The sequence below is a fragment of the Sprattus sprattus genome (assembly GCF_963457725.1).
Source record: "Sprattus sprattus genome assembly, chromosome: 6".
Taxonomy (NCBI): domain Eukaryota; kingdom Metazoa; phylum Chordata; class Actinopteri; order Clupeiformes; family Clupeidae; genus Sprattus; species Sprattus sprattus.
This window is the reverse complement of record NC_137925.1, coordinates 13,055,955-13,083,454: the sequence shown is the minus strand read 5'-3', so window position 1 is coordinate 13,083,454 and position 27,500 is coordinate 13,055,955. Positions and strand designations below refer to the sequence as shown.

Here is a 27,500-nt window from a genome sequence, read left to right as displayed (position 1 = left end):
TCGAAGTATCTAACAGACAGATTCTTCTATTTTTTTGTACAGAAAGAATAAGTGTTTTTGTGTGTGTGTGTGTGTGTGTGTGTGTGTGTGTGTGTGTGTGTGTGTGTGTGTGTGTGTGTGTGTGTGTGTGTGTGTGTGTGTGTGTGCATGTGTGTGTCATAGTCATTCATCACCTCAAGATAAAATGAAAAGGAAAGCAGACAGATGCAGGAGTTACACCAGGAGAAAGCAGCGACACCATTTTAAAACGGACGCTGAGTGCCACACGCTCGCTCGCATGCGCCACATGGCCTCTTCTCGGGCACAGCATCCATCGGCCCGCCACCTGGGGCTGACTGCCCTCCCATGCCACAGCTGCTGCCCATGCCCGCGTGGCACACGCTGCTTTTTAGACAGCACCCGACCTCAGGCGTGCCATTCCACCACCCACCCACCCATCCACCCACAAACACACAAACACACACACCAAGCCCTTCAGAGGTGAAATCACACCAGTCAGACGTGTCAGCCTTTTACACTACAGCTTTGGTGCTGCCTACACAGTGTATTTTCACATATGCAGTAGGCCTACATGCATACACCTTACACTGCCTGTGATATGCATTAGTGCTTAGTGATGGGTATTAGTGTACAGTGAAAACCTGAGCCCCTAAACGGCTACTTTTGAGACCCTGAAAGACATCACATCACATAGATTGACCAAGAGAAATCTGACTGAAAGTCAATGTCACACGCCCATGATACTTCGTTGCCAATGACTAAATGTTAGTGGGAGCTTCCAACTGTTACTTGGATCGTATTAAAAAGACTAGCACGACATTGTTATGGTTTTCTGACAGGGAAACAGCATCATGGATATGCAGTTGGGTTTTCATTCATCTCAGATGTTTTGGTGCCATTTCAAACGCTAACTAGGAGACCATTCCGAGATGGTGGCATTTTTCTCCACGGACATCTGTGTCAGTCCCGTGTGTCCCGCTAATAAAAATAAATTCAGTGATTTTGCCAAACATAACACGTGTGTGTGTGTGTGTGTGTGTGTGTGTGTGTGTGTGTGTGTGTGTGTGCGTGCGTGTGTGTGTGTGTGCCTCCGTGTAAAGAAATTGCTGACAGAGCATCCTGGCAGACTCACAAAGGTCGAAACAAATTCTACACCGGCGTATTATCACATCGGCGGGAGAAATCTGAGAAATCTGTCAAGGCATCATGATGTAACCCATCGCGTAAACGCAACATAGGCTATGTATGGAAGTGGCATAGTCTACTCACCGAGAAGCCTGCCCAGAAAGGACACGAGTGTCTGACCCGAGGGGAGGTAGTTAGGGCCAAAGCTGCGAAGCTGACGGCCAGGATAAGACTCCCCAGGACCATCTGAGAGACTCCCAAGGACAGCATGATCCGAGTCCGCGTTCGAAACTCTCGGAGACGGGAGAGACTCCGGGACAGGGACGCCGGACTCAGGGACCGACCCCGCGGCATTGCACTGACTGGCATGATACTTTGGCACGGAGAAACTCAGTCAAGATTCAAAAAAGGCCTTAAACGCAATCTCAGTAACAGCATCCAAATGACAAATGCTGCTTTATCATCCAGTAAGCTACACATCCACGACACATCCAGTAATAGGGTCTTCAGTTCGTTACCAAGGGTCCAAGATGTACACTTTTAAAAGAGTTCCGCTAAACTTAAACACATGACTGATACCGACGCACAAAACGACCTTGTAATCTTGATGTGGCGATGGCAAGTGCAGAGAATTAGCCAGCTCAGTGGCTATTGATCAATCCCATTAATTTGGTCAATTATCCAGGCGGCAGGGCTGTTTCGAGGTAACGCACTATGACAGATGCTTCATCTATTCAGTCCCCAGGCAAACTGCTTCGGGCTTCCCGCTTCCCGTTCTGCGTAGGGGATGGATGTGTTTCTTTCACCCTGTAACCCCCTCTCGTTTCTGTGAGGTGAGAGATGAAGTGTAGACCGCTGTAAAATACATCCTCGAGTAGCTATCACACGGCGAGGTAGATATCCAGTATCAGTCAAGCGTTAACGCCGAGTCCCCTCCTCAAAGCTAGTGAATGATTCCCTTCCCCTTATCGGTCGAGAGTAGCGAATGATATAGGAAACGATTTGCGTTGCAGACAGGTATGGTGACTGCGTTCTCCAAGAAAACAGATGCAATTCTTAACTGGCGGTTGAGGCACCGCGAGCTTCCTGCCAGTCAAACACTACTAGGCTGGAAAGAGGAGGGATGCGCCTGCCGCTGCGAACAGCGAGACTCGTTTATTACTATCGCTGCGCGCGACGCTGCTCAACTACTCAAATGCGTGGAGGCACCCTGCGCATGATGCTGTCAAGACAGCTAAAAGCGTCTCTGGCATGCCAACTTGTGCTTGTTTTGACTGATTGAATTGCTGTTCCCAGTTCGCCAGGTAAATATCGCTCTTGAGCAGTCTAATTGCTGTAGGATAGCCGACACCAGCATCGGTGCAGCGTAGGTCTACGGGGATAAGTATGCCAAGCATTCAGGTAACGCCACTCATAGTCAAACATATGAGGTATTTTGGAAGATCAAGCAGTAGCCAAGGCTACCTGTTATGTACAGGTAGTCTAAATACAGGTTTCCGCTGAGTTAATTAGGCCTTCGGCTCGAAGTAAACCTATTTTGCCTTATCCACGACAGATGCAATAGCCTTGCTCATAATGTCTCTTGCAAACAGTTCCATTGACCACACACGCTTAACCATATGGTACTGATGTAATCACTAACAGGAGCCCCCGTGAGTTGAATGAATGGCCTTGTAGTACATTGAGCACATTGAGTTACAAATGTGCATGAAATGCGCTATATACATACAATTGCCTTGCCTTGTACCCTAAAGATGCAGGTGCAATGGGGACAGAAACGTGAAGACCATCCCGTCAGCAGCATTCCTCTTATTGATCTTCTAACAAGTAGCCTAATTCATCACTTGATTCAATCAACACGCAAGCAGCGACAGTTGCCTAGTCACAGCCCGGAGTAGCTGTTGATTTCCAGACGGAAATAAGTGGCACGTCTATTCATTTTGCGGAATAATTGGATATATAATCAGTGGGCTAATTCAATTTAACAATCAAGACCATTTGTCAAAGCAACAGAGGTGATGTGCAGTCTGGGGCCTTTCAGAGTCTCATTCTGGCTTATTATTTGAAAAGGCCAGATGGTAATAGACTAAACATAAGCTATTTTTGTTTTTAAAACAGAATCGCCCACACCTTCAGAGAACAGTCAGGAGAAAATTCAAGAATTCCGCACAGCCACAAACGCACAAATAAGGATGTCGTTTAGGCGCCACCTAGTGGTGGACATTTAACCTGGCTCCTATGGAGGTTGAAAGGACGGGTAGGCCAGACAGTCAGCTTCTTCAAATCGCCTTCAGAGTGTCAATTGCGCACAAGCAACAAACAAACAATATACATAAACATAATATATATATATATAATTAACACACACACAGGCATACTTTAAAAAGGTTTTTATTAATGAAGTGATATACTTAAATTGTGTCGGAAAAAAACGGAAAAAAGTTAGCCACACGTGAAGAGCTAATATCCATTTGAAGCTGTGTTATCCTAGCTAAAGAGTGGTACTGGTGTGCCATAATAAATTGTCTATTAGTACAAAAATACATTTGAGGGCACACAATACAGCATCCAGTATCACAGAAGAGAGGAAGAGGAGAGTTAAATAGCACACTTTTTCAGAAAGAATACGTTTTTATTCTGAGTAGTATAGATCAAGCACTTTCCTCTTTTGTGAATAACCATAAAAAGATTTTTATTGTTGGTTGATGTAGTGACCATCAAAAATGTTTGTATTTTAATGTGTGCATATATGAATATGCTGGTAGAAAAGGTAGTTGTATTACTGTTACAAGTTCCAAGGCTCGAGGGTATAACCAGAATACAAAGATAATCATAATCATTTTTTTTTTTAAAGAAATGTTTTTTTCTTCCACTAGGTTTTATACAAAATAATAAAGACATTACAAAAAGTTCATTTACAAACCAAGAACCAAGGCCATATGCTAGCGGTATGTACAGCCACTTCATCACTCCTCCTCTCCTCCTCTTTCACACTTCTGTATTCCTTCTGATCACTTGTTTTCTTTTGAAAAAAAAAAATCTATCTGAAGTCTTATGAACAGCAGACAGGAACAGATTTTTTTCCGCCCACCTCCTTCAGTCCTTCACATGAACCGTCCAGTGAACATTTCAACTTCAATGACTTCATTTATATTTACCTTTCTTCATCGTCACCATGCAAAATCATCTTTATCATCATCATCATAGTTGTCATCACTATCATCACCATAATTTAGAAAAGAACAAAACAAAAACAAAATGTTTCACTGTAAATCGTATTTCAAAAGTGAATAATAGTAGTAGTAGTAGTAGTAGTAGTAATCTTGAAATAAGGCATCACAGCGTGCTGGAGGTGAGAGCCCAGATGGCGTTAGGATCTGGCCCAGACCTGGCCCCTGTTTGGCCCAGATCCGGCTGCTATGTGGGGCAGGGTAGTGTCTGAGAGGGCCTGAGCCGAACCACATGCATAGATCAGGATGCAGCCCAGGACGCAGCTGACTCTGACACAAATCCGGGCCTAGATCCTAGATCCTAGATCTTAGATCCAGGTCCAGGCTTTAGATCCCAGACCCTAGATCTAGGTCTTATGTCCTTAATTCTAGATCCAGGTCTTAGATTCTAGATCGTAGACCCTAGATCCAGGATCCAGGCCCCGGTCTTTGCCAGATCAGGGCCAAAGTCAGCCGCCCCTGGGGCCGCAGGAAGAGCGGGCGTCAGCAGAGCAACGGTAGGAAGGTGAGCTCGTCTACAAAGGTAGGCCAGAAGGTAGATCGCTGTAAGAAAGTTCAAATATAGAAACAAACACGAAAAATAAAACTAGAAAACAACAGACGGTGTAAACTAAACAACTTAAAAGGCGAGGACAGGTTTGTCTTGAGGAGAGAGAGGAGAAGTAGAAATGGAACCGATGGATGCTGGTTCTAGAGAGCCGATCTGGTCCGGTTCCAGCAAGAATCCGGTTGACTTTAGGCCCAAGAGAAGGCGGCCATCTTGGAGGAGGTGCTGGTGTGTGAGGGGTGCAGGGTTTGGTCTCATCTCAGTCTGTCAGTCGTCGGTTCCGCTAGCTTTTTCTTTTTCTTCTTCTGGAAGCTTCCAGCAGCCTCTAGGCTTTTTGCAAGACCTTGCCAATCCTTTCCAGCATTGGTTTCTGGCACTGAACTCCCAATCCTTCAAAAGTCCGCAGACTGTGTGTGTGTGTGTGTGTGTGTGTGTGTGTGTGTGTGTGTGTGTGTGTGTGTGTGTGTGTGTGTGTGTGTGTGTGTGTGTGTTTGTGTGTGTGTGTGCACAAACAGTCCTCCTTAATCAGTATCATCTTGTGGGAAAGTGAAATATGAAAAGAAGCTATAAAGCTAATAGTAGATTACTATAAAATCACTATTATATTCATATTATATATGCTGTGCATATATAGTATAAATATGCTCTGTAATGTCTTAAGTGACTATCTATCTAGTATAAACTGAAATACTTCATGTAGCCTTGCACACCATGTCGAATGTAACAACGATTAGTTGAAAGATGGCCAAACAGTGTATACTATCCAGTGGCACAATGAGCATGCATTCCATCAAAGCACATTTTTTTTTTTCTTAAACAAAAACAAAGTCTTTTTTTTTCTTTCTCTTTTTTTTCTTTTTTGTTCTGGTTACGTTACGAAGCCTTTGAGCACTTAGAGTAGAGGAGAAGAAGAATAAAAACAACAGCACTTCAGAGAACGCTCAGGGTCCCTCCGGTTCCCATGGTTACAGTAATCGTCGTCTGGAACGTGGAGGGGAGATCCTTCAGCAGAGTGAGGAGGCGGTAGGGACGACACACCTCCCCACAACCATCCTGCAAGCCAGGGCAGTGACTATCTTGTGTGTGTGTGTGTGTGTGTGTGTGTGTGTGTGTGTGTGTTCTGGGAGGGCAGCTTTCGTCCTCTGCGTTGTTCTCCAGGCCACACATTCAGTAACAGGCCAGCTGTCTACCTCTTCAGAAATGGTCGATCAGCACAGATACACAGTTGGCCCCCACTAGGTAGTTGGGGTCCCCCTGTAGGGCCTTATTCTGCCAACTCTTGGGGTCACCTGAGAGAGAGAGAGAGAGAGGGAGAGAAAGAGAGGAGAAAAAGAGAAAGAAAGAAAAAATGACATGATCAAAAGTGTGAGGATAGAATATACATGGTCGGATCATCCAAGTCTTATCAGACAGATGCGTGTGTGTGTGTGTGTGTGTGTGTGTGTGTGTGTGTGTATGTGTGTGTGTGTGTGTGTGTGTGTGTGTGTGTGTGTGTGTGTGTGTGTGTGTAGAGTCTGACAGTAAGATCTTTGAATCAATGTTCTACCTAAACCGCTACAGCATTCAGTATGTCACCAACACACACAACAAACTGTTATAAAATCACACTAATACTATTATGAGATTACTAAAATGTAGGATGAACGTCTTTTGGCCAATTACCAATTAATCCCACAATATTTCATAACATTCCACGTATTTAAACGCATGTCCATTTAATACCTGTATGATGCCAGGTAGTGTAACTGAGAGAGCCAATGCTACCTCTAGAAATTACACATTTAATCTCATTGATTTGACCTGCCACTGCAGCGGATGTGTGTGGTGTGGCGCCATCTGCTGGACAACTACTCTTACAGTATGCCATTGACATTCGATCCTGTAGCATCCTTACCAATGCCCTTGAATGAAATATTATTAAACCTAATAATTCAATTGATTATTTTGGTTAGAGTATTGTACTGCAGCCAGCCACCAGGGGTTGATATCAAGTTTTTAGTTTCAATTTGTAGCCCACTCTTGCTTTCCTCAAACATTCCACTCTTGCCAGCCATCAGTAGCACCTGTAAATAAGGAAGCCTCGGTAGCAAATGGTATCGCAATTATTTGTTGTCATTTCAGAAGCCCCGCCCTATTTGGAATCTGACTGCTTTGATTGGTCCGAATGTCTGAAGTGCTCCTAGGATATGCTGAAGTGTATAAGCACTAGACCAACCAATAGGAAGCAAGCCAAGGAGGATTGGAGCATAGACATGTATAGGTAGACGCCGCCTCCACTGCTTCAGCCCGTTGCCTCGGCGAAACGCGTCGCCGCCATATTGTTACAGGAGCTCTCTGACGCCAGAGGTCTGTCAAACGTGTCAAACAACCGCAAGTTGCCAGGAGCTGCGGTTTATCTGGATACAAATCACGATAACCTTTTACATTTCGCAACCAATTTCATGGAGTATTCAAGGGTTTATGCTCTACGTGAAGTGTGTGAAAAAGATTTGCCTCTACATTACTTTGAATCTCGCTAGTTAAATCGCCAGTCATTCATGTGCATGGGTCTATGATAAACCCGCACCTTTCTTGCACAGCTCGTGCACTTGGAAAATACTGAGAAGCTCTATAAACTATCGAAATAGTGCTTCTTTAGTTACTACGCAACTTGCGGTTGTTTGACACGTTTGACAGACCTCTGACGTCAGAGAGCTCCTGTAACAATATGGCGGCGACGCGTTTCACCGAGAAGCAGTGGAGGCGGCGTCTACCTATACATGTCTATGGATTGGAGACTGTGAGATGATTAGATGGTGCAGGAATCCCATCCTCGGGCCACACCCACAATAAAACATTTTATTTTTAAAACACCTAAAACAGAGACTTTTGGAAACGCTGTTGACCCCATTTTAGTTTGACAACAATGGGGGCTGCGTTTTGGTGGGATGGGCAGAAACTGAGACTATTGGAAGTTAAGACGCAGACAGCCATGTTAGTTTCCAGATTGGGTCTTTTCAGTCATGACGTATCCTCCCTCGATTCGTTCCTCATGTGGTATTTTAGTCAAAGTTCACCTCATCTTTGATCCAAGCGGAGAAATGGTCTTTCTTTTCGCCCCATTGCTGTTCCTAGTTCATAGTGTTTTCTGCAACTAGGCAACCAACTGCAGAGTGGTCAGCCTGCTTCCTGTTTACACCAGCACGCACATGCCCAGTGGAAGTGACTAGTCATGTGATAGTTAGTACGGACATAAATTGTTTCTGATTCCGAGGTAAAGCGCTTGTCTGGACGGAGATGGTATTTGTTTTAAAATGAGAGCGTATTTGTGTTGACCCAGTCTCAGCCTAGCAGGACGACTAACGACACCGCTGTGGCCTCAGCACTACTAGTCCAGCTCCACCAGAGTCATTAGCAGTTAACCTGCAGCGGTGACCTGTTAGAGGAGAGAGAGAGAGAGAGAGAGACTGAGAGGGAGAGGAGAGGGAGAGGAGAGAGAAAAGGGAGAGGAGAGGGTGGGAAGGAGGGATGGAGGGAGGAAAGAGAAAAGAGGGAAAGAGAAAGGATGGAAGAGGAGAGACAAAAGAAAGAAAAGAAAGAGAAAAAGGTAGATCATAGAAGGGAGAAGATGAGAGCGGGGCAGAGAGAAGGGGGGAGGGAGAGAGGGGGATGAAGTAAAAGAGAGGTACTGAGAGTGAACAAGGAGAGATTCAAAAGACAAGGACATACAGCGAGGAGGAAAAGATGGAGGAAGACAAGAGGAGCAGAGGGAAAGGCAGACAAATATGAAGAAGAAGAGAAAGAAGAGATGAGAGGAGGACAGGAAAGAGGACTGAGAGAGGACTGAGAGAGGGATAGGAACAAAAAAGAGAGGAGGACAAGAAGGAGAGGAGGACGGAGAAAGAGAGGAGAACGGGGAAAGAGAGGAATCAGACAGAGCAGGATGGAGCGATGAAGAGAGAGATCCACTCATGTGGTAAACACAGAGAAAGGCAGCGGTTCTCTCTCTTTCACTCTCCCTCCCTCTCCCCCCGCTCCCTCTCTCCTTCCCCATGTCTGTCTGTCTATCTGCGGGCCTCTGTGGGGTGGGGTACAGGGGGGCAGGTCTGGAGTCAGTTGGGTGGCTGTGTGAGAAACCCAAGCAAGCCTTAGAGGTGAGACACAGACAGGCAGCACAGACAATCACAGACAATCACAGACAGAGAGGATGAACGCTGGCAGGCAGAGCCATTAGTGCCCGACAGCAGCACTCCGCCACGGTGATTATGGCTGACATGACGCGGAGAGAAGATGGTGTGTGTCAGGAGTGCAGGAACACACCCGCTCGCTCGCTCGCTCGCTCGCTCGAGAGGCGTCTGACAGGCGTGAGCTTCACAGAGACAGAATTAGAAACACAGAGAGCGGTGGAGAGGAGGGAGGTGGAGAGGAGGGGGGTGGAGAGGAGGGAGATGGAGAGGAGGGGGGTGGAGAGGAGGGAGGTGGAGAGGAGGGAGGTGGAGAGGAGGGAGATGGAGAGGAGGGGGGTGGAGAGGAGGGGGGTGGAGAGGAGGGAGGTGGAGAGGAGGGAGATGGAGAGGAGGGGGGTGGAGAGGAGGGAGGTGGAGAGGAGGGAGGTGGAGAGGAGGGAGATGGAGAGGAGGGGGGTGGAGAGGAGGGGGGTGGAGAGGAGGGAGGTGGAGAGGAGGGAGATGGAGAGGAGGGGGGTGGAGAGGAGGGGGGTGGAGAGGAGGGAGGTGGAGAGGAGGGGGATGGAGAGGAGGGGGATGGAGAGGAGGTGGATGGAGAGGAGGGAGGTGGAGAGGAGGGGGATGGAGAGGAGGTGGATGAAGAGGAGGGGGGTGGAGAGGAGGGAGGTGGAGAGGAGGGGGGTGGAGAGGAGGGAGGTGGAGAGGAGGGGGGTGGAGAGGAGGGAGGTGGAGAGGAGGGGGGTGGAGAGGAGGTGGAGAGGAGGTGGATGGAGAGGAGGGGGATGGAGAGGAGGGGGGTGGAGAGGAGAGGGATGGAGAGGAGGGAGGTGGAGAGGAGGGGGGTGGAGAGGAGGGAGGTGGAGAGGAGGGGGGTGGAGAGGAGGGAGGTGGAGAGGAGGTGGATGGAGAGGAGGGAGGTGGAGAGGAGGGAGGTGGAGAGGAGGTGGATGGAGAGGAGGGAGGTGGAGAGGAGGGGGGTGGAGAGGAGGGAGGTGGAGAGGAGGGAGATGGAGAGGAGGGGGGTGGAGAGGAGGGAGGTGGAGAGGAGGTGGATGGAGAGGAGGGGGGTGGAGAGGAGGGAGGTGGAGAGGAGGGAGGTGGAGAGGAGGGAGGTGGAGAGGAGGGGGGTGGAGAGGAGGGAGGTGGAGAGGAGGTGGATGGAGAGGAGGGGGGTGGAGAGGAGGGAGGTGGAGAGGAGGGAGGTGGAGAGGAGGTGGATGGAGAGGAGGGAGGTGGAGAGGAGGGGGGATGGAGAGGAGGGGGGTGGAGAGGAGGGAGGTGGAGAGGAGGGGGGTGGAGAGGAGGTGGATGGAGAGGAGGGGGGATGGAGAGGAGGGGGGTGGAGAGGAGGGAGGTGGAGAGGAGGGGGGTGGAGAGGAGGTGGATGGAGAGGAGGGAGGTGGAGAGGAGGTGGATGGAGAGGAGGGAGGTGGAGAGGAGGTGGATGGAGAGGAGGGGGGTGGAGAGGAGGGGGATGGAGAGGAGGGGGGTGGAGAGGAGGGGGATGGAGAGGAGGGGGATGGAGAGGAGGGGGGTGGAGAGGAGGGGGATGGAGAGGAGGGGGGTGGAGAGGAGGGGGATGGAGCCTCTGACTGAACTGAAGCAGTCCCTAGAGAAGCAGATGTCGAGTTACACACAACTGTTCAGTCACACCTGAGAGAAAGACTGACAGCAGGAGCCCACACTGGACCAGATCTGGTGAGGACCAGACCCAGGACCAGTTCTAGGACCAGACCCAGGACCAGTTCTAGGACCAGACCCAGGACCAGTTCTAGGTCCAGACCCAGGACCAGATCTAGGACCAGACCCAGGACCAGTTCTAGGACCAGACCCAGGACCAGTTCTAGGACCAGACCCAGGACCAGTTCTAGGACCAGACCCAGGACCAGTTCTAGGACCAGACCCAGGACCAGTTCTAGGTCCAGACCCAGGACCAGTTCTAGGACCAGACCCAGGACCAGTTCTAGGTCCAGACCCAGGACCAGTTCTAGGACCAGACCCAGGACCAGTTCTAGGTCCAGTACGGCACTCAGTGCTGTCACTTAAGGTTAAAAGTGTTTACTGAATTTACAGACAAATTTGTTAGGTTTAGTTAAAAAAACTGTGTTTTCTTCAGATTTTTTGGGGAAAAATGCAAATGGCTTCGTTCACTGGGAAATGAACTGCCCGTGAAGGGCCTAAAGCGTTGGATCCTACCAGCAAAGCGTATCTGAGACGTGATTGCCAGTGTGAACTTCATTTATCCGTCAAAGAGGTGTGAGTGAACATGAACTCAAATGAACGAGTGAGAAGAGAGAGCTGGAATAAGTGAAAAAGTGCATTAGCTGAAATGGAATGAAAAAAAAAGAGTGTTGTTCCCATGGCGACACCCCCCGCCCCCCACCACAGCTATTGGTCACAGAGCCACCCACTGACCCGCCCCCTCCCCCAGAAGGCCAGAGAGAGAGGGACGGCGTACCCGACGAGGAGTCGGAGGATTTTAGAGCAAAAGACCAACCATCAGGGGTCATAGACGCACAGTGAGGCAGGCGCAGCTCCACGGGCTTCTGGAACTTCAGGCCGTGAGGACCGCACATCACCAGAGGACTCAGCAGCGTTTCACCTGGAGAACGACAGAACACACACACCATGTTACTCACACACACACACACACACACACACCATGTTACTCACACACACACACACACCATGTTACTCACACACACACACCCCCCCACACACACACACACACACACACACACACAGACACACACACATCCACCACATTACTCTCACACACACACACACACACACACACACACACCACATTACTCACACACACACACACACACACACACACACACACACACACACACACACACACACACACACACACACACACACACACACACAAACTACAGATAAACATGATTTCACACACACACAACTTCACAGGCTGTGAGGAACACACATCACCAGAGAAAGCAGGGTTTTGGCTGCCTGCATACGTTGAGGTTAGATATGGATACACACACACACACACACGCACACACCTCGACAGACAGGACAAACAAACACAGAATGACATACACACTGACTGTTTGAAAAAAACTAACACAGAGACAAACACACTGACTGTTTGACAGACACAATCATAAACGTTTATACTGACAGACACACACACACACACCCCCACACAAACACACACACACACCCTGTGCCTGCGTCTCACCTTTCTCCTTGTCGAGCGGGGGCAGGATGCTGTTGTCGCGGCACACCTTGAAGTAGATCTCCTGCTCCACGCCGTCTGGGATGGCGCCCTGCGGGATGATGATGCTCACGCCCGTCTCTATGGAGCTCAGAACGCCCCCGTTACAGTTGAAGATGCCCCGCGCCGTGGCAACCACCGTGTGCTCTTCATCCTCGTCATCGTCGTCAAGAGCACTCGGGCTGAGAGGGGGATGAAGAGAAAGAAGGAGATGGAGGGGAGATGGAAAGAGAGAAAGAGAGAGAGAGAGAGAGAGAGAGAGAGAGAGATGAGTGGAGGGGGGAAGTAGACAGAACAAAAGAAATCCGAAAAAGAGAGAAAGAGACACAAAGACAGACAGACAGACAGACACAGACAGACCGACAGACAGACAGACAGACAGACAGAGGGTTAAAAAACAAGGTATAACAGAGTAGGAAACGCACAAAAACTCCAAATCTGATAAACCTCACGCTCCAACCTCTACTTCCAAACCTCATGTCCAGTTCCTCTAGTCTCCAGACCACTGCCCATGGCTGTAAGGAGGGGCGGCTGAGAATGCTAACAGCTTAAAATACCAGGGAGGGATTCTAGAATTAATCTTCTGTTCTAAGATAAACCTTTTATAAGCCCTTATACTTACCTCACTGGTTTACTCCCAGTCTCCTATGACATTTTCAAGATTTGTAGGTAGTCTTCAATAGTCTAGAACAGTGGCTCTAAACCAGTCTGGCCTTCAAACCCACTATTTCCCATGCTCATTAAGTTGCAGCCCATATTTTATAAAATTTAAACCATGAAATAAATATAAAACTATAAACATAGGGACTAGGCTTCATTTTATCTCCACATATCTCATTAGCCCGACATCAGATAGATTTTGACCACACTGTTTTATATTATTTATATGGGGTCACATGCTAACCAAATATGTGTACAATATAACTCCAGTAATTAGCTAAATGTTCTTCACCAACATAATTATTAACACAAAGATTCAAATAGCCCACCAGTGGTATCCCTGTAGACTAGCTAGTAGGGCGAGCTCTCCTCTAGCCGACACTGGGGACTCTCATACAGTAGGCTATGTACGTATCTGTCACTCCAGAGAACTGTCTGTCTCTCTCAGACACTGGGGACTCTCATACAGTAGGCTATGCGTCTGTCACTCACGCAGAACTGTCTGTCTGTGTGTGATATGTAGAGGTGTGTGGGTGTGTGTATGATAAAGAAGGGTGTGTGGTCTCTGATCTCTTCTCACCTGACGGGGATGGCTTTGGGCACGGCGTTGATGTTGTTGTGTGGGTACTTGCGGTGGTCCATGGTGCGGGTGAAGGTGTCCACGCCGCTGTCATGGTCGGGGGGTTGGGGGGAGCCCTGCGGTTTGGGGACGTTGTTCACCGGACTCTTCCCCCCACCGCCCTCGCTCCTCACCGGTGTGTCGTTGGGCAGCAGGTTGTGGTTGAACTTGGGGCTGTCGAACTTGCGCTCGAACGGGCGCGCGGAGGAGTAGGGCTTCGGCACGTAGCGGTTGTAGGCCGCGGCCGTCTTGGGCGCCTGCTGGTGGTCGGTGCCGTTGACGGGTGACTTCTCCGGAAAACTCTTCTGGGGCAGGTAATTGGTCAGGACTGTTTCCTCCCGACCCGAGGGTTTGGATTTGGGTGAGGCCAGAGGATCGGGGGGTGGACTCACTGCTGGTGTGTGTGTGTGTGGAGAGAAAGAGAGAATATGTGAGCGTGTGTGGGGGGTATTTGAATGAAACAAGGAAAACCATCCAGAGGCTGCAGTATGTTCAAAACAGTGATGCCCGGGTTCTCACCAAGACAAGGAGATCCGTACACATCACCCCAGTCCTCCACTCCCTCCACTGGCTTCCAATCAACCAGATAATAAACTTCAAAGTCCTACTTCTAGTTCACAAGGCCATAAACACCACCGGTCCCGCCTATCTCCAGGATCTCCTCACCCCTCATCTCACACCAAGGACTCTTAGGTCTGGACAAGCAAACCTTCTTGCAGTTCCCCGGACAAATATGTCCAGAATGGGAGATCGTGCCTTCTCCTGGCTGGGGCCACGACTCTGGAACAAGCTCCCGGAGAACATTAGGGTTTTGAACTCCATCACTACTTTTAAATCCCACCTCAAAACCCATCTTTTTATATCTGCCTTCTACTAAAGTCCTGGTTTCTGTTTTTCTTTTATTTCTTTTCTGTATTGTTTTGAATGCACTGTTTTAAATTGCTATTGTGACCCTGTTAAGCACCTTGAGACATCTTTGTATGTGAAAGTGTGCTATACAAATAAAATGCATTATTATTATTATTACTACTTCATTTTGAGTCCTCCTGCAGAGATGTATGTGTAGACAAGAATGTTTGTGTGTATGAGTGCCTGTAATGTGCATGTGAGTGCGTATGTGTGTGTGTGTGTGTGTGTGTGTGTGTGTGTGTGTGTGTGTGTGTGTGTGTGTGTGTGTGTGTGAGTGTGTGTGTGTGTGAGTGAGTAAGTGAGTCATCTTACCATCTAATGAAGTAGGCTTAGGCAGTATTGGTATTGTTATTATTATTATGATACGAGTGTGTGTGTGTGTGTGTTGGTGTGCGTGAGAGAGAGTGATCTCACCATCTAATGAAGTAGGCTTAGGCAGTATCGGTGGTGGGCCGTTGGAGCTTCCTGTCACAGGGCTGATCTTGTCTGGTTTGCTGGCGGGGGTGGGGGCAGGGGCGGGAGCGGGCTTGCTGTCAAAGCTGCGCCGGTCGAAGTAGGAGAGCTGCTTGCGGTAGTACTCCTCATCCTCGTCTGGGTCGTAGTGGTTGGCCCGCACAATGTCATCATCGGCCACCCTCTGGGGCTGCTGGGGCTCAGGCATTCTGATGGGGGAGAGAAGGAGAGAGAGAGAGAGAGAGAGAGAGAGAGAGAGAGAGAGAGAGAGAGGGGGAGAGTGAAAGACATTAAGCATAAAACAAATGAGTCAGAAAGTTTTCAAAAAGGACCAAACACGAAAAAAAGAATGTAGAGAGAAAAAAATTACTGGGGTCCTGTTCCATTAATGACCCAATCTCTCAGACTTCACTCCAGATAGAGTTGGGGGAATCAATGTTGGTAGCGCCTCAAATAATACATTTCTAATAACTCAATCTCTAGAATCTCAGTACAGAAACCAGCATTTCGATGTACAACTATAGAACACTTTGCTGTCGTGAATTCATTTTTAGCTATTCCTGTGTAAAGGAAAACTCAAATGACTTGCACTGCAGCACAGCTCCACCAGATGGCGCGGAAGTGCTACGGTTTTCGGCCCTTCTTCCCAAAATAAAACACAAAGGAGGACAGTACACGATTAATGAACCTTGTAGAGTTCCTCACTCCACCTTTAACTCTATTCAGTGGCTTTAAATCATAGAGAAGTGGCGTTAATCTGAACACTACATATCTGCGGTGATAAATGACTTGGCTCCTGTGAGGGTGTTGAGAGGGTAAGCTCTGCTGGCTTCGCCTCAAAGGCTCATTCATTACCTGAAAGTCTTCTCCTGGTCCAGGTTACTGAGGGAGTTGGCTTTGGGTACTAAACCGGGCCCGACGCCAGGCTTGGGCACCATATCCATCGTCTGGAGAAAGAAAGAGGGAGAGAGAAAGAGAAAGGAAGAGAAGAAAGGAGAGACATTATTTTAGCTGCCAGTATAGTGGTTTGGCTTAAATGGAGAGACTTAAAGAGACAGCATGCAACAATCTGACACTTTATGAAGCATGCAGAATGAAGCAAGCAAAAAACCTTGGTAACATGCGAGCAAGCCTTTTATCACTGCCAGTCGTGCTGTTGTAAGGGTCTGCACAGATTCTGCATGGCTTTTCAGACTGCTCATTATTGACCACAACACAGTGTGTGTAATGTGTATGGTGTGTTGCTTGTTATGTGTTCAGTGCTCAGAGTGTGTGTGTGTATACTGCGAGTATGTGTGCGTAAACTGCGAGTATGTCTGTGTGTATAGTCCGAGCATGTGTGTGTATAGTGCGAGTATGTGTGTGTGCGAGTATGTGTGTGTGTGTGTGTGTGTGTGTGTGTGTGTGTGTGTGTGTGTGTGTGTGTGTGTGTGTGTCTGTATGTGTTCTCACCCTCATCCCCATGTCTACGTCACGCGCACGGTCCACAGAGACGGAGCGCTTGTTCTCGAACATCTTGACGCGCGTGAGCACCGACTGAGGCCTCATGCCCGGGTCGTCCTCACCCTCGTGTCCGCTCCCGCTGCCGCTGCCCGCCGCTGGGCTCACCGACGCCGGCGGTGGGGACAGCACCTTGGGTGGCCCATACTCGTCGGGCGAAGGCAGCGCCTCTGGCTTGGGTGGCGGCACGGGGGCATCCATGTTGGCGTAGTTGTTGCGCATGGCGGGGGGCGTCTGGCTGTAGGGGGGCCTCTGCATGAGGGCGGGGGGGTCGGGGGAGTAGGCGTGGGAGTCGTACCCTGACGAGACGGGAGGAGGGGGCTCGTCGTAGCGGAGAGGCATCGCCGGCTTGCCGTAGCGTGGCCGTCCGTCGTACCCCAGTGGGGGCTCCTCGTATCGTGGCTGGGGGGGGCTGTAGGCACGGTCGGGTCCGTCCTCGTAGGGCTGGCGCTGCGGCGGCGGGGGCTGGTCGTACGCTGGCCACTGCTGCTGCTGCTGGTCGCTGTATGAGGTCACGTGGGGGTCATAGTGGAGGCGTGACGTGTCGTAGCCGCGGGACTTTGGCTCCAGGTAGCCTCCGGCCTCGTAGCGGTAGGGCAGCTGGTCGTAGTCGCGGTACGGCGCCTCCTCGCCGTATGGCTGCGCGTGATAGGCCGACTGCGGGGGCTGCTTCAGGCCTGGGCTCACCCTGATTGGCTCGTCCATGCTGTAGATCTCCTTCTTATACATCTGCGAGGAGGAGGAGGTGGAGGAGGAAGAAGAGGAGGAGATGGAGAGACATGGAAGAAAGAACAATGGTGAGCGATCAAACGCATTGCCTCATTCCAGACCAAATCAATCAATTGATGAGTGAGAAAACATAGAGCGAGGATAAGGGGATCGGAGGGTGTTAAATACAGATTAGGTGCTGTGGAACGGACGGAAGCAGAGCAAGAGACAGCGAGCGAAGGTGACCTGGAATAGAAAAGACTCAGAGTGAGGAGTTACTGCAGAGAGTCACACACACACACTCGGCAGACATTTTAATCACACACCAAGAAACGACGAGGAGCGCTAAAAGGGGGAAACAAGGCGCAGCCCGAAGAAGCCAACAAGGAAGAAGGGAAACCAGAACAAAACCTGCAGGAAACGAACGACCCAAAAGGAAAAGGGACATGGACACCACTACCAGCAGCGCTGCACAGGTACGGCAGGCATGAAAGGAACAAAGGATTCAAATTACTGTACGTGAAATTTGAAAAGTAGCCCTTTAAAAAGACAACGAATTCATCATCCAAGCCTTGGGACCAAACCAGTGGGTGTCTGGGGGGGGGACTACAAGTGAGAATCCCATTGGGACAGAGGCAGGCTACCTTTCAAAGTCAGTAAAGCAGCAGAAGAACTCACACACACAAAACAAATAACCCAAATCTTTTTTTTTTCTCCAAGCGATGACCTTCACACAACGGCTTGAGAATAGGACTACCAATGCCACCTGCCGTTAACACTAGCACCATCGCTAGTCACTCACACACACTCGGCACACCGCACCTGAAGCGCTCACATCATCCGGCTCTCACACTCTGCTGAGAGTTCAACGCCAAGAATGCCAGTATCTGCGGTACCAAAGTCTCAGTAGGGCAAATATGGGTTTTCTTAGCGGAACGGATGCAAGTAAAATGGCTATGTGTGTCGAGATGCAGTCGTTTCAGGTGATATGTTGCCGAGTGAGCGTTGTTAACACACCACTTAAAGGAAGAAAGGAAGAAAGCAAGAAAGAAAGAAAGAAAGAAAGAGAGTAAACTGGCAGAGCTCAAAGGTCACACGAGAGCCGTGCAGGGAAGAGGAAACAACAGTGGCAACCTAGGCAACGAGCACAACACAGCGCCTTCACTCCCACTTCTATTTACCAGTGTTGCTTCCTCAGCACACACACACACACACTCCTAACACACACATATTATATTCACACACACATATCTTCACACACACACACACACACACACACCAACACACACCTAGAGCCACACAGCAGGGCAGCACGCATGCAGTAAAGAGAAAGAAGCACATGGCCAAACACACACAGGCGGACGGCGTAGCTTGAGGTCTCTGAGAGGGGTGTGGGGAGGTGGAGAGGGGGTAGGGGCGCGGGCAGACAGGGCAGAAAGAGTGGAGTGGGGGGGGCAAGTCGAAACCGAGTCAAGCCGGACTGATACCCCATCCAGGACGAGGTACCTTTGGTTCCGACCCGGGTGCCCCGGATTGGTTGGGCTCATGAATCTGGGGCGGGGCTAGCTCTGGGACAGGACTACTCCTGATTGGACCAGCCTCTGGGGGGGTGAGGCTGGAGGCGGAGTTGGAGTTGGAGTTGGAGGTGGTGGAGGTGATGGGTGGGGGGGGTTCAGTGGTGGTGGAGGGGGGTTCCGGGGTGCTGGCGGCGCTTGCAGCATGTCGAACTGTAGGGGGCGCTGCCCGGGCCAGCGGCTCAACCACAAGGGGCGCAGCAGCAGCCTCAGCTGTCTGTGAACGGGTCAGAGACGTTTAAAACACACACTATGGCACACACACACAAACACATACACACACCTGCAACCGGCACATATCCCAGACCCCTAAACCATTTTAAACCCTTGCAGTGACACACACACACACACTTGTTATTGTGTGAAACCCAACCTTTAAACCATTGTCTGAAACACAAATCCAAACTCCACTACTGTACACACCTGTCACCTGCCATTCCGGATAGACAGCTTTTACTAAAGACCCACACTCCCATTCAGATGTACACGACATACAACCAAGACCTTTAGCCATACCAGACAAGCGCTACTGCTAGTCCCGCTAGCTTTATGAGAGCCTTGAAGCGAGAGCTTTCGGAGAGATACATAACTGGGTAGCTTTACACACACACACACACCGAACCTCACATGCTTGATACACACCAGATGCACACGCACTCTTAACAATGAAACCCACACACAAAGTCGCTGTATGAGACTGTCACACTTAATGACAGCAGCAAGACAAACACACTAAATTAGCATTTGATATAAGCACGGCACCTGCTAAACACACAGACACACACACACACACACACACACACAAGAGTTCCATGTCTGCTTTTCATCTGTCCCACTTTTTCTCTTACATCACTCTGTTTTTCATTCTTCTCCTTTTATGTCTTTTTCATTGCTCTTGTAGCAGGTCTTCTACTTAATGAGTAAAGACTTACAACAGGACAAGAGTCTTAGTTGTTCATATATTCTGCTTTCTCTTTAATACTAGAGTACATACAACCTTTCTTATATTTAACGATATTTCTTTATCCATCAGACGTTTTTTTATATATCATGATGGTCCAGTGGAACCAGATAAATACTTTTACAGCAGTACGATTTAACACTGATATTAACCATCATGCATAGGGATACTTTCTGGTACAACTTCAGTTGGAATCAAAAGAACAACAGCTAGGAAAGACCACAGACAGCGACAGACTCTGGCACACAGCTGGCCCAGATCTGGGCCAAATCAGGCCAAATCTAGGCCGGATCTATATCAGTGTCTCCTACTATCTTGCAGAGTAAGGTCTTAAACAGGCACTGGGAAGGATATTCTAGTAACATCGACATCATTGGGAATAACAACAGCACACACGACAACAGTAGTCATGGTTACTTAGGCATCCGGTTAAATAGCGTGGAATATATATATATTTTTTTATATATTATATATTATTACCTGTTTCTTCTTTAGCTTTCATAAAATAAACATTCATATGCACACAAACACACACACACACACACACACACAGCCACAAACACAAACACACACACGCATACATACATACATACAACAACAATGAAGACGTGGCAGAGATAATCATACTCATTTCAACAGTCACTTTCCCATATAATATATAATATATAGTATAGAGATATATAATAACTAGGTGTGTGCTTGTTTCCTCTCCTCACTCCTTGTGCGATAAAGGGATAGATTATACTGAATACTGTTCACTCCTCCTCTTATTAGCACCTCCTCATTAGTTTTTCTTGTTAGTACCGTCAATAGCACCTCCAGTGAGATCACTTCTGTGTAGTTTCAGTTCATTACCTGCATTCAGTTTAACGCCGTTACCTAAAGGACTTAATCAGATAGCTTACTTTACATCTAGCACCTGTCCTGACAGTTGAGCCTCCAGATTAGCTGAGTTAAGGTATTTGTTTATAGTTTTTGGTTGTTTGTTTGTTAGTTTGTTTGTTTGTTTGCGTTTAGGCCCTGTCTCTGTCAGTAGCGTTTCCAGAACACTTTGCGGACGCTCACGACCGCCTCCAGGCAGCAGGGCAGGCGAACGGCACGCAGGAACGCTACCTGGGGGGCGGGGCCTTTGAAGCCAGCCGGCTCGATGCGACCCAGCGGGGCGGCGGGGTCTGCGATGGCGAGGCCGTGGGGCGGGTAGCCGGTGGCGGCGGCGTATCCGGGCGGAGGCTGCTGGAGCACCACCTGGTCCTGCTGCACGGGCTCGGACGAGCGGGTCAGGGCGTCTCCGGGCGGCGGGGGCGGGCCGGCCTCGTCGATGAGCGTCTCGTCCAGCTCCTGGTCGGTGTAGGCGCCGCCCTCCGTGTCCGTGTCCTCGTAGTCGGAGGTGTGGCGGCTGTCCGTGCTGTACATGCTGTACTCGCTGCCCGGCGCAGACAGGTACGACAGACGGTCGTCGTGGATGTCCAGGTCGTCCTCGGGGGCACCGTCCGCCTGGACGGGACAGAGAGAGAGAGAGAGTGAGTGACAGAGAGAGTGAGAGAGAGATAGAGAGAGAGAGAGTGAGAGAGAGATAGACATAGAGAGAGATTGAGAGAGTGATAGTGAGAGAGAGGTAGAGAGAGAGAGAGAGAGAGAGAGAGAGAGAGTGAGAGAAAGGTAGAGAGAGATAGAGAGAGAGAGTGAGACATCACAATGGTTCAATAGGAGAGAAAACAACACTGAAAAAGATCAAACAGGGCATGAAACAAAGAGAGGGGGAGTAATGTGGCCTCAGCAGCTCCTCATCAGCACCCTGCAACCCCTACACAACTACACCGCCCTCAGCCCCTCTTCTGTCAGACACCCCCAGCTGAACTGACAGCGTGTGTGTGTGTGTGTGTGTGTGTGTGTGTGTGGGGGGGGGGGATTCATCTCACTGACACTCTTTGTAACAATAAACCCTCAGGGTCATATGGTTCCAGGAAATATCAAATGTCATGTGCTGCTCCTTTAACATATAGACACGTGCAAATAAACACACACACACACACACACACACACGCACATGCAAATAAACACACACACACACACACACTCTCTCTCTTTAATAAAGAGGAGGAGGCCCAGTGGTTGCAAAAACTAAATTAAGCCAGTGGTCAAACAAACACACACATATAATTAAACTTTTAATGACAAATCAAGCAGGATAACATTTGAAGGATTTCAAATTAAACTGTATGTGTATGGAGTGTGTGTGTGTGTGTGTGTGTAAGAAAGAAAGAGAATGAAATAATGACTGAATATGTGAGAAAGTGAAAGACTGTGTGTGAGATATAGACTAGAAGAATGTGTGTGTGTGTGTGTGTGTGTGTGTGTGTGTGTTTGTGTGTGTGAGAGAGAGACAGAAGGAGAGAGAGCGAGAGAGAGTGTGTGTGTGTGTGTGAGAGAGAGAGAGAGAGAGAGAGAGAGAGAGAGAGAGAGAGAGAGAGAGAGAGAGAGTGTGTGTGTGTGTGTGTGTGTGTGTGTGTGTGTGTGTTTTTTTGTGTGTGTGTCTCACCTTGCCCTCTGAGACCCAGACAAGTTGGTTCTGTTGCTGCTGTATGGTGTCCTTCAGACCACCGTACCATCCGTCATTCATGTTGTTCATGTTAATGGTTGCTGTAAAACACACACACACACACACACACACACACACACAAACACACACACACACACAGAGGGGGTGAGAGGGGATGAAAATTAATCTCACTGACATGACACTCTCTTTGTAACAATAAACCCTCGGGGTCATATGGTTCCAGGAAACAGCAAATGTCAAGTGGCGCTGCTCATTAAGCACACACAGGCCAACACACACACACATGAACACACACACACACACACACACACACACACACACACACGCACACACACACACACACACGCACACAAACACACACACACACATTCTCTTTCTCCCTGTCTCACACACACATACACACACATGAACACACACACACACACACATGAACACACTCACGCACACAAACACACATACACACATTCTTTTTATTCCTGTCTCGCACACACACATACACACAAAAACCTAAAAGCATGGTGGGTTTCCGGACCCGTTAATGTTGACTACCTGCGCCTGAAAGTCACCTCTGGGGGTTCGCTAATGCAGCCAGGAGTCATTACGGTGGCTCTTAAGGGACATTTACGGGGTGTGTGCGGGTCTTAAGTACCCCACTCAGCGGGAAGAAAAAATGAACAAGCTCTCTAATTCAATCTGGTGCCCCATCAGAGCAGCCATTCAAATAAACAACGCCATTAACGCAGACACTTACACCCAGTCTATTCATTAATACTGAAGACTTACCAAAAGCATATGGTTCACTGGAGACCCAGCAGTGCAGTCAGTGTGTGTGTGTGTGTGTGTGTGTGTGTGTGTGTGTGTGTGTGTGTGTGTGTGTGTGTGTGTGTGTATGTGTGTGTGTGTGTGTGTGTGTGTGTGTGTGCACGTGCGTGCATGCGGCATCTACGTCTGTGCGAGTGTGCAGGCGTTTCAGTGTGTGTGTGTGTGTGTGTGTACAGATTTCTGATGAATGCTTATGTGCTTGGGACTATGTGCATCTCTTCTATGGTCAAGGCCATAGCTTACAGGTTTCCACATTGATGCCTGTGTGTTAGCCATCAGAAATTGTGTGGTTCTGCCTCCATGGTTGATTCCATGTGTATGCACACTGTGTGTGTGTGTGTGTGTGTGTGTGTGTGTGTGTGTGTGTGTGTGTGTGTGTGTGTGTGTGTGTGTGTGTGTGTGTGTGTGTGTGTGTGTGTGCACTTCTGTGTCTGTGCTGTTGCGTGCGGTTACTGTAAGTGTGTTTAGGCAAGAGTGTCTGCAGTTGGACTTGCATGCGTGCTTGGTTTCTGAGCATGTTAGTGTGTGTGAGTGTGTGTGTATGTGTGTTTGTGTGTGTGTGTGTGCACACCAGTCACTGTGTGATGAGGTGATGAGGTGAATCACCTCATCCTTCTCCAGATGTCCACCTGTGTGACCTGGCTCCTGAGAACGGTTCATGCACATTCTATAAATAGCATAGGGCAGGAGTGTGTGAGTGTGTTGGTGTGAGTGTGTGTGTGTGTGTGTGTTCATTACATTTAAGTGAAACAGGCTGCAACAGTGTGTACATGGGAGTGCATGCGAGCACATGTACATATGCACATGTCAAAAGTCACGCGAACAGTAAGCAGATGTGTGTGTGTGTGTGTGTGTGTGTGTGTGTGTGTGTGTGTGTGTGTGTGCGTGTGCGTGTGCGTGTGTGTGTGTCTGTGTGCCTGTGTGTGAAGCCTCATATGAACAGGCTGTGTGTGTCTGTGAGTGATACTCTTTGTCTGGCCTGTGTTCATGAGTGGCAGCTGGTCAGTGTATTTGTGGAGTGTAGTGAATTTATGTGTGTGTGTTTGTGTGTGTGTGTGTGTGTGTGTGTGTTTGTGTGTGTGTGTGTGTGTGTCCTGTCACATGGGGCCAAAGGCATGCTGGGAGTGCCTGACAACTCCTGTCCTCTCCTGTGAGCTCACTCTGGTGCACAGCACACTACACACACACACACACACACACACACACACACACACACACTCAAACACACTTTCTCTCACGCGCACATGCTCCATCTCTCACTAAATAAGACGTCTCGTGACGGACTACCCCTCCAACCATTTCAGGCCCATTCTCTCTTTACTTCCTTTCTATTTTCCTCTTCCTCACTGGCTCAGCCAATCAACTCTCTCTGCTCTCTCTGTTTCCTCATTGGCTAGGCCATTCTACTCTCTCTGTATCTTTCTTCTCCCTCTCCTCCCATACATGTCTCATCTTAAGTCTCATTGACATGCACACACACACACACACACACACACACACACACATTCACGCACACACACCCTGGTGAATAAGTGTTTTTTTGCTCTTCTTCAGTACAACTCTTTATCTTTCTCACACACACACACACAAACAGACGCGCACACAAAGACGCAGACAAAGATGTGCGCGCGCACACACACACACACACACACACACACACACACACACACACACACACTCACAAGTGAATAGGTGGTGGTTGCTCTTCCTCAGTTTGAGGGCCCTCTCGTAGAGCTTGCGGGCGCTCTTGCGGGACTCGGAGCACAGGCGGCCCCTCATGTTCTTCACCCCCTGCTTGCTGTCGGGGTTCAGGAACACCACGATGGGGTACCACTGCGCGTAGTTCAGACGGTCCACCGCGTTAGGGGTGATGTCCAGCACCGCGTGTTTATCCTGAGGGGGGTCACACACACACACACACACACACACACACACACACACACACACACACACACACACACACACACACACACACACACACACACACACACACACACACACACACACACACACACACACACACACACACGAACCAACACAAAGAAACACACATACACATACACTATTAAAGGCACCCAGTGCAACTTTATGTAAACATTCAATGAAACATAAACATTCAATTTCTAGTCTTTTTTACACGTAGTTAGTTTCAATAACTCCATACCATTACATATCGACATTCAAGGAGCAAAGATGAGACGTCGTTGTGTGGTGAGAACTGATAGAACATCGTAAACAACAACAATCGCCGGTGGGGAGAAGCCATTTTTCCATTGACTGGAAGCCTGCTTTATTTATTGTAGGTTAAAAAAAATAAAGAAAATGGCGGCGATTGTTGTTGTTATCGATTTTCTATCAGTTCTCACCACACAACGACGTCTCATCTTTGCTGCTTGAATGTCGGTATATAATGGTATGGAGTTATTGAAACTTACTACGTGTAAAAAAGACTAGAAATTGAATGTTTATTTTTAAGCCTCGAAAGTTGCACTGGGTGCCTTTAATACCGAAATAAAGGCCAGTCCTCTTTTATTATTAAGCATAATTGCTTGCATATGTGTGTGTTTTCCCTGCCATGCCCTCTATGACAGTAACCTCTGTATCAACCTTTAATTCATTACTGACTTAATTGCAGTACAAATGAGAGGTGAACAGCATGAATAAATACAAGACCACCAGAGGTGATATGGAAACTAAACCCTGAAAGGCCTGCAGGGGGCAGTGGTGTGCTGTGAGGGAAACAAGTGCCTGTAGTGGGACTACTGTTTGTGTCCACCAACATGCATGTGTCCGTGTGTATAAAGAAAATGGGCTTGTGTGTATTTACTAATGTATGACAATGAGATTTTGAGTTTTTTTTTGCATTTGTGTTTGAAAACTTGGGAGTGTCTGTGTGTATGGAGGGAGATGGTGTGTATGTGTGTTGGTCTCGTGCTCCTCACCCTGTCGATGATCTGTTTGATGGTGTGTAGACGGATGATTCCGGAACTGCGCGTGTCCGTTCCGGCATCCCGCGGTTCACTGTCTGCAGAGGGGAGGGGCAACGGGACATGGTGAGAGCCTGAACGTATGTCTGCATTAACATTACCTGAGTGTCATGTGTCTGCTCCCCAAAGGCCACACACACACACACACACACACACACACACACACACACACACACACACTACAACCCACTCAGACACAGACACCATTCTCTCTCTCTCTTTCACACTCACACACACACACACACACACACACACACACACACACACACACACACACACACACACACACACACACACACACACACACACACACACACACACACACACACACACTCGCACGCATGCATTATTAAAGGGACCTTCTGCCTGAAGATGGGGCATTGGACGAGGGTGGGGAACTGTGTGTGTGTGTGTGAGTGTGAGTGTGAGTGTGAGTGTGAGTGTGTGTGTGAGTGTGAGTGTGAGTGTGTGTGTGTGTGTGAGTGTGAGTGTAAGTGTAAGTGTAAGTGTGTGGGTAAGTGTGAGTGTGAGTGTGAGTGTGAGTGTGTGTGTGAGTGTGAGTGTAAGTGTAAGTGTAAGTGTGAGGGTAAGTGTGAGTGGTAGTATGAATGTAAGTGTGAGTGTGAGTGTGAGTGTGTGTGTGAGTGTGAGTGTGAGTGTGAGTGTGTGTGTGTGTGTGAGTGTGAGTGTGAGTGTGAGTGTGAGTTTGAGTGTGAGTGTGTGTGTGAGTGTGAGTGTGAGTGTGAGTGTGAGTGTGAGTGTGTGTTTATGTGTTGGGATGGAAGTGCAACATGCGGCTTCATTACAAGCTGAAAGCTCTTGAGTTGAGTGTGTGTGACTTGGGTGGGACAGCAGGGGGAAGAATGCATTGCATTATGAAAGGGGGCAAACAATCGTATGTGAACCCTGCAGCTAGACTGAACTGTGTGCTGATGACCTCCTAAAGGACCATGGGAACTAGGTGAAGGGAAAGCATGGCCACCTGTCAATCACACTCATATTCCTGGTAACTAGGGTAACGGGGGATGTTGGGGTTGGGAGGGTTGGGAGGGAATACTTTACATAACTAACTCTACTCACTGTCAACAACAACCTACATGTACCAACACAAACCAATGGCCAGAAAAGCACCTTAACAGGGCAGACCTAGCTCAATGAATTTAATTAATTTAGTGTGTGTGTATGTGTGAGTGTGTGTGTGTGTGTGTTTTTTTTTTTCTTTTTGCAACTTAAAAAGACACAAGCATGGGCCTGCAATGGGAATGTTTGATGTCAGATTGAGTGATTTCCGCCCAATAAAGCATCGCTCTCCACAGGGTCAACCCTGGTGGAATCAGCGTGGGCTTGGCACATTCCAGAAGGTTCCATTCCAAAAAACAAAGTGCATGACCAGGCCATTACAAACATGAACAAACTAAAAACAAACAAACAA

At 48.6% G+C, this 27,500-nt stretch overlaps 2 protein-coding genes across 2 annotated transcripts in view; both read right to left on the bottom strand.

Moving 5' to 3' along the window:
* The window catches only part of fam189a1 (family with sequence similarity 189 member A1), a gene marked incomplete at both ends in the record, with an annotated part of 159,746 nt that extends 158,252 nt beyond the window's left edge, over positions 1–1,494 (bottom strand). The window contains one exon of the mRNA XM_080840128.1: positions 1,270–1,494. Coding sequence (XP_080696254.1) covers positions 1,270–1,494 — 225 coding nt within the window. The remainder of the gene's footprint in view (positions 1–1,269) is intronic.
* Positions 1,495–3,553: 2,059 nt separating this feature from the next.
* The window catches only part of tjp1a (tight junction protein 1a), an 89,620-nt gene continuing 65,673 nt past the window's right edge, over positions 3,554–27,500 (bottom strand). The window contains exons 16-27 of the mRNA XM_080840437.1: positions 26,024–26,106; positions 24,764–24,974; positions 22,239–22,339; positions 20,813–21,193; positions 18,671–18,955; positions 16,409–17,185; positions 15,812–15,903; positions 14,918–15,165; positions 13,556–13,985; positions 12,280–12,497; positions 11,566–11,670; positions 3,554–6,191 (exon numbers count right to left, since the gene is read on the bottom strand). Coding sequence (XP_080696563.1) covers positions 6,097–6,191; positions 11,566–11,670; positions 12,280–12,497; positions 13,556–13,985; positions 14,918–15,165; positions 15,812–15,903; positions 16,409–17,185; positions 18,671–18,955; positions 20,813–21,193; positions 22,239–22,339; positions 24,764–24,974; positions 26,024–26,106 — 3,026 coding nt within the window. The 3' untranslated portion in view covers positions 3,554–6,096. The remainder of the gene's footprint in view (positions 6,192–11,565; positions 11,671–12,279; positions 12,498–13,555; positions 13,986–14,917; positions 15,166–15,811; positions 15,904–16,408; positions 17,186–18,670; positions 18,956–20,812; positions 21,194–22,238; positions 22,340–24,763; positions 24,975–26,023; positions 26,107–27,500) is intronic.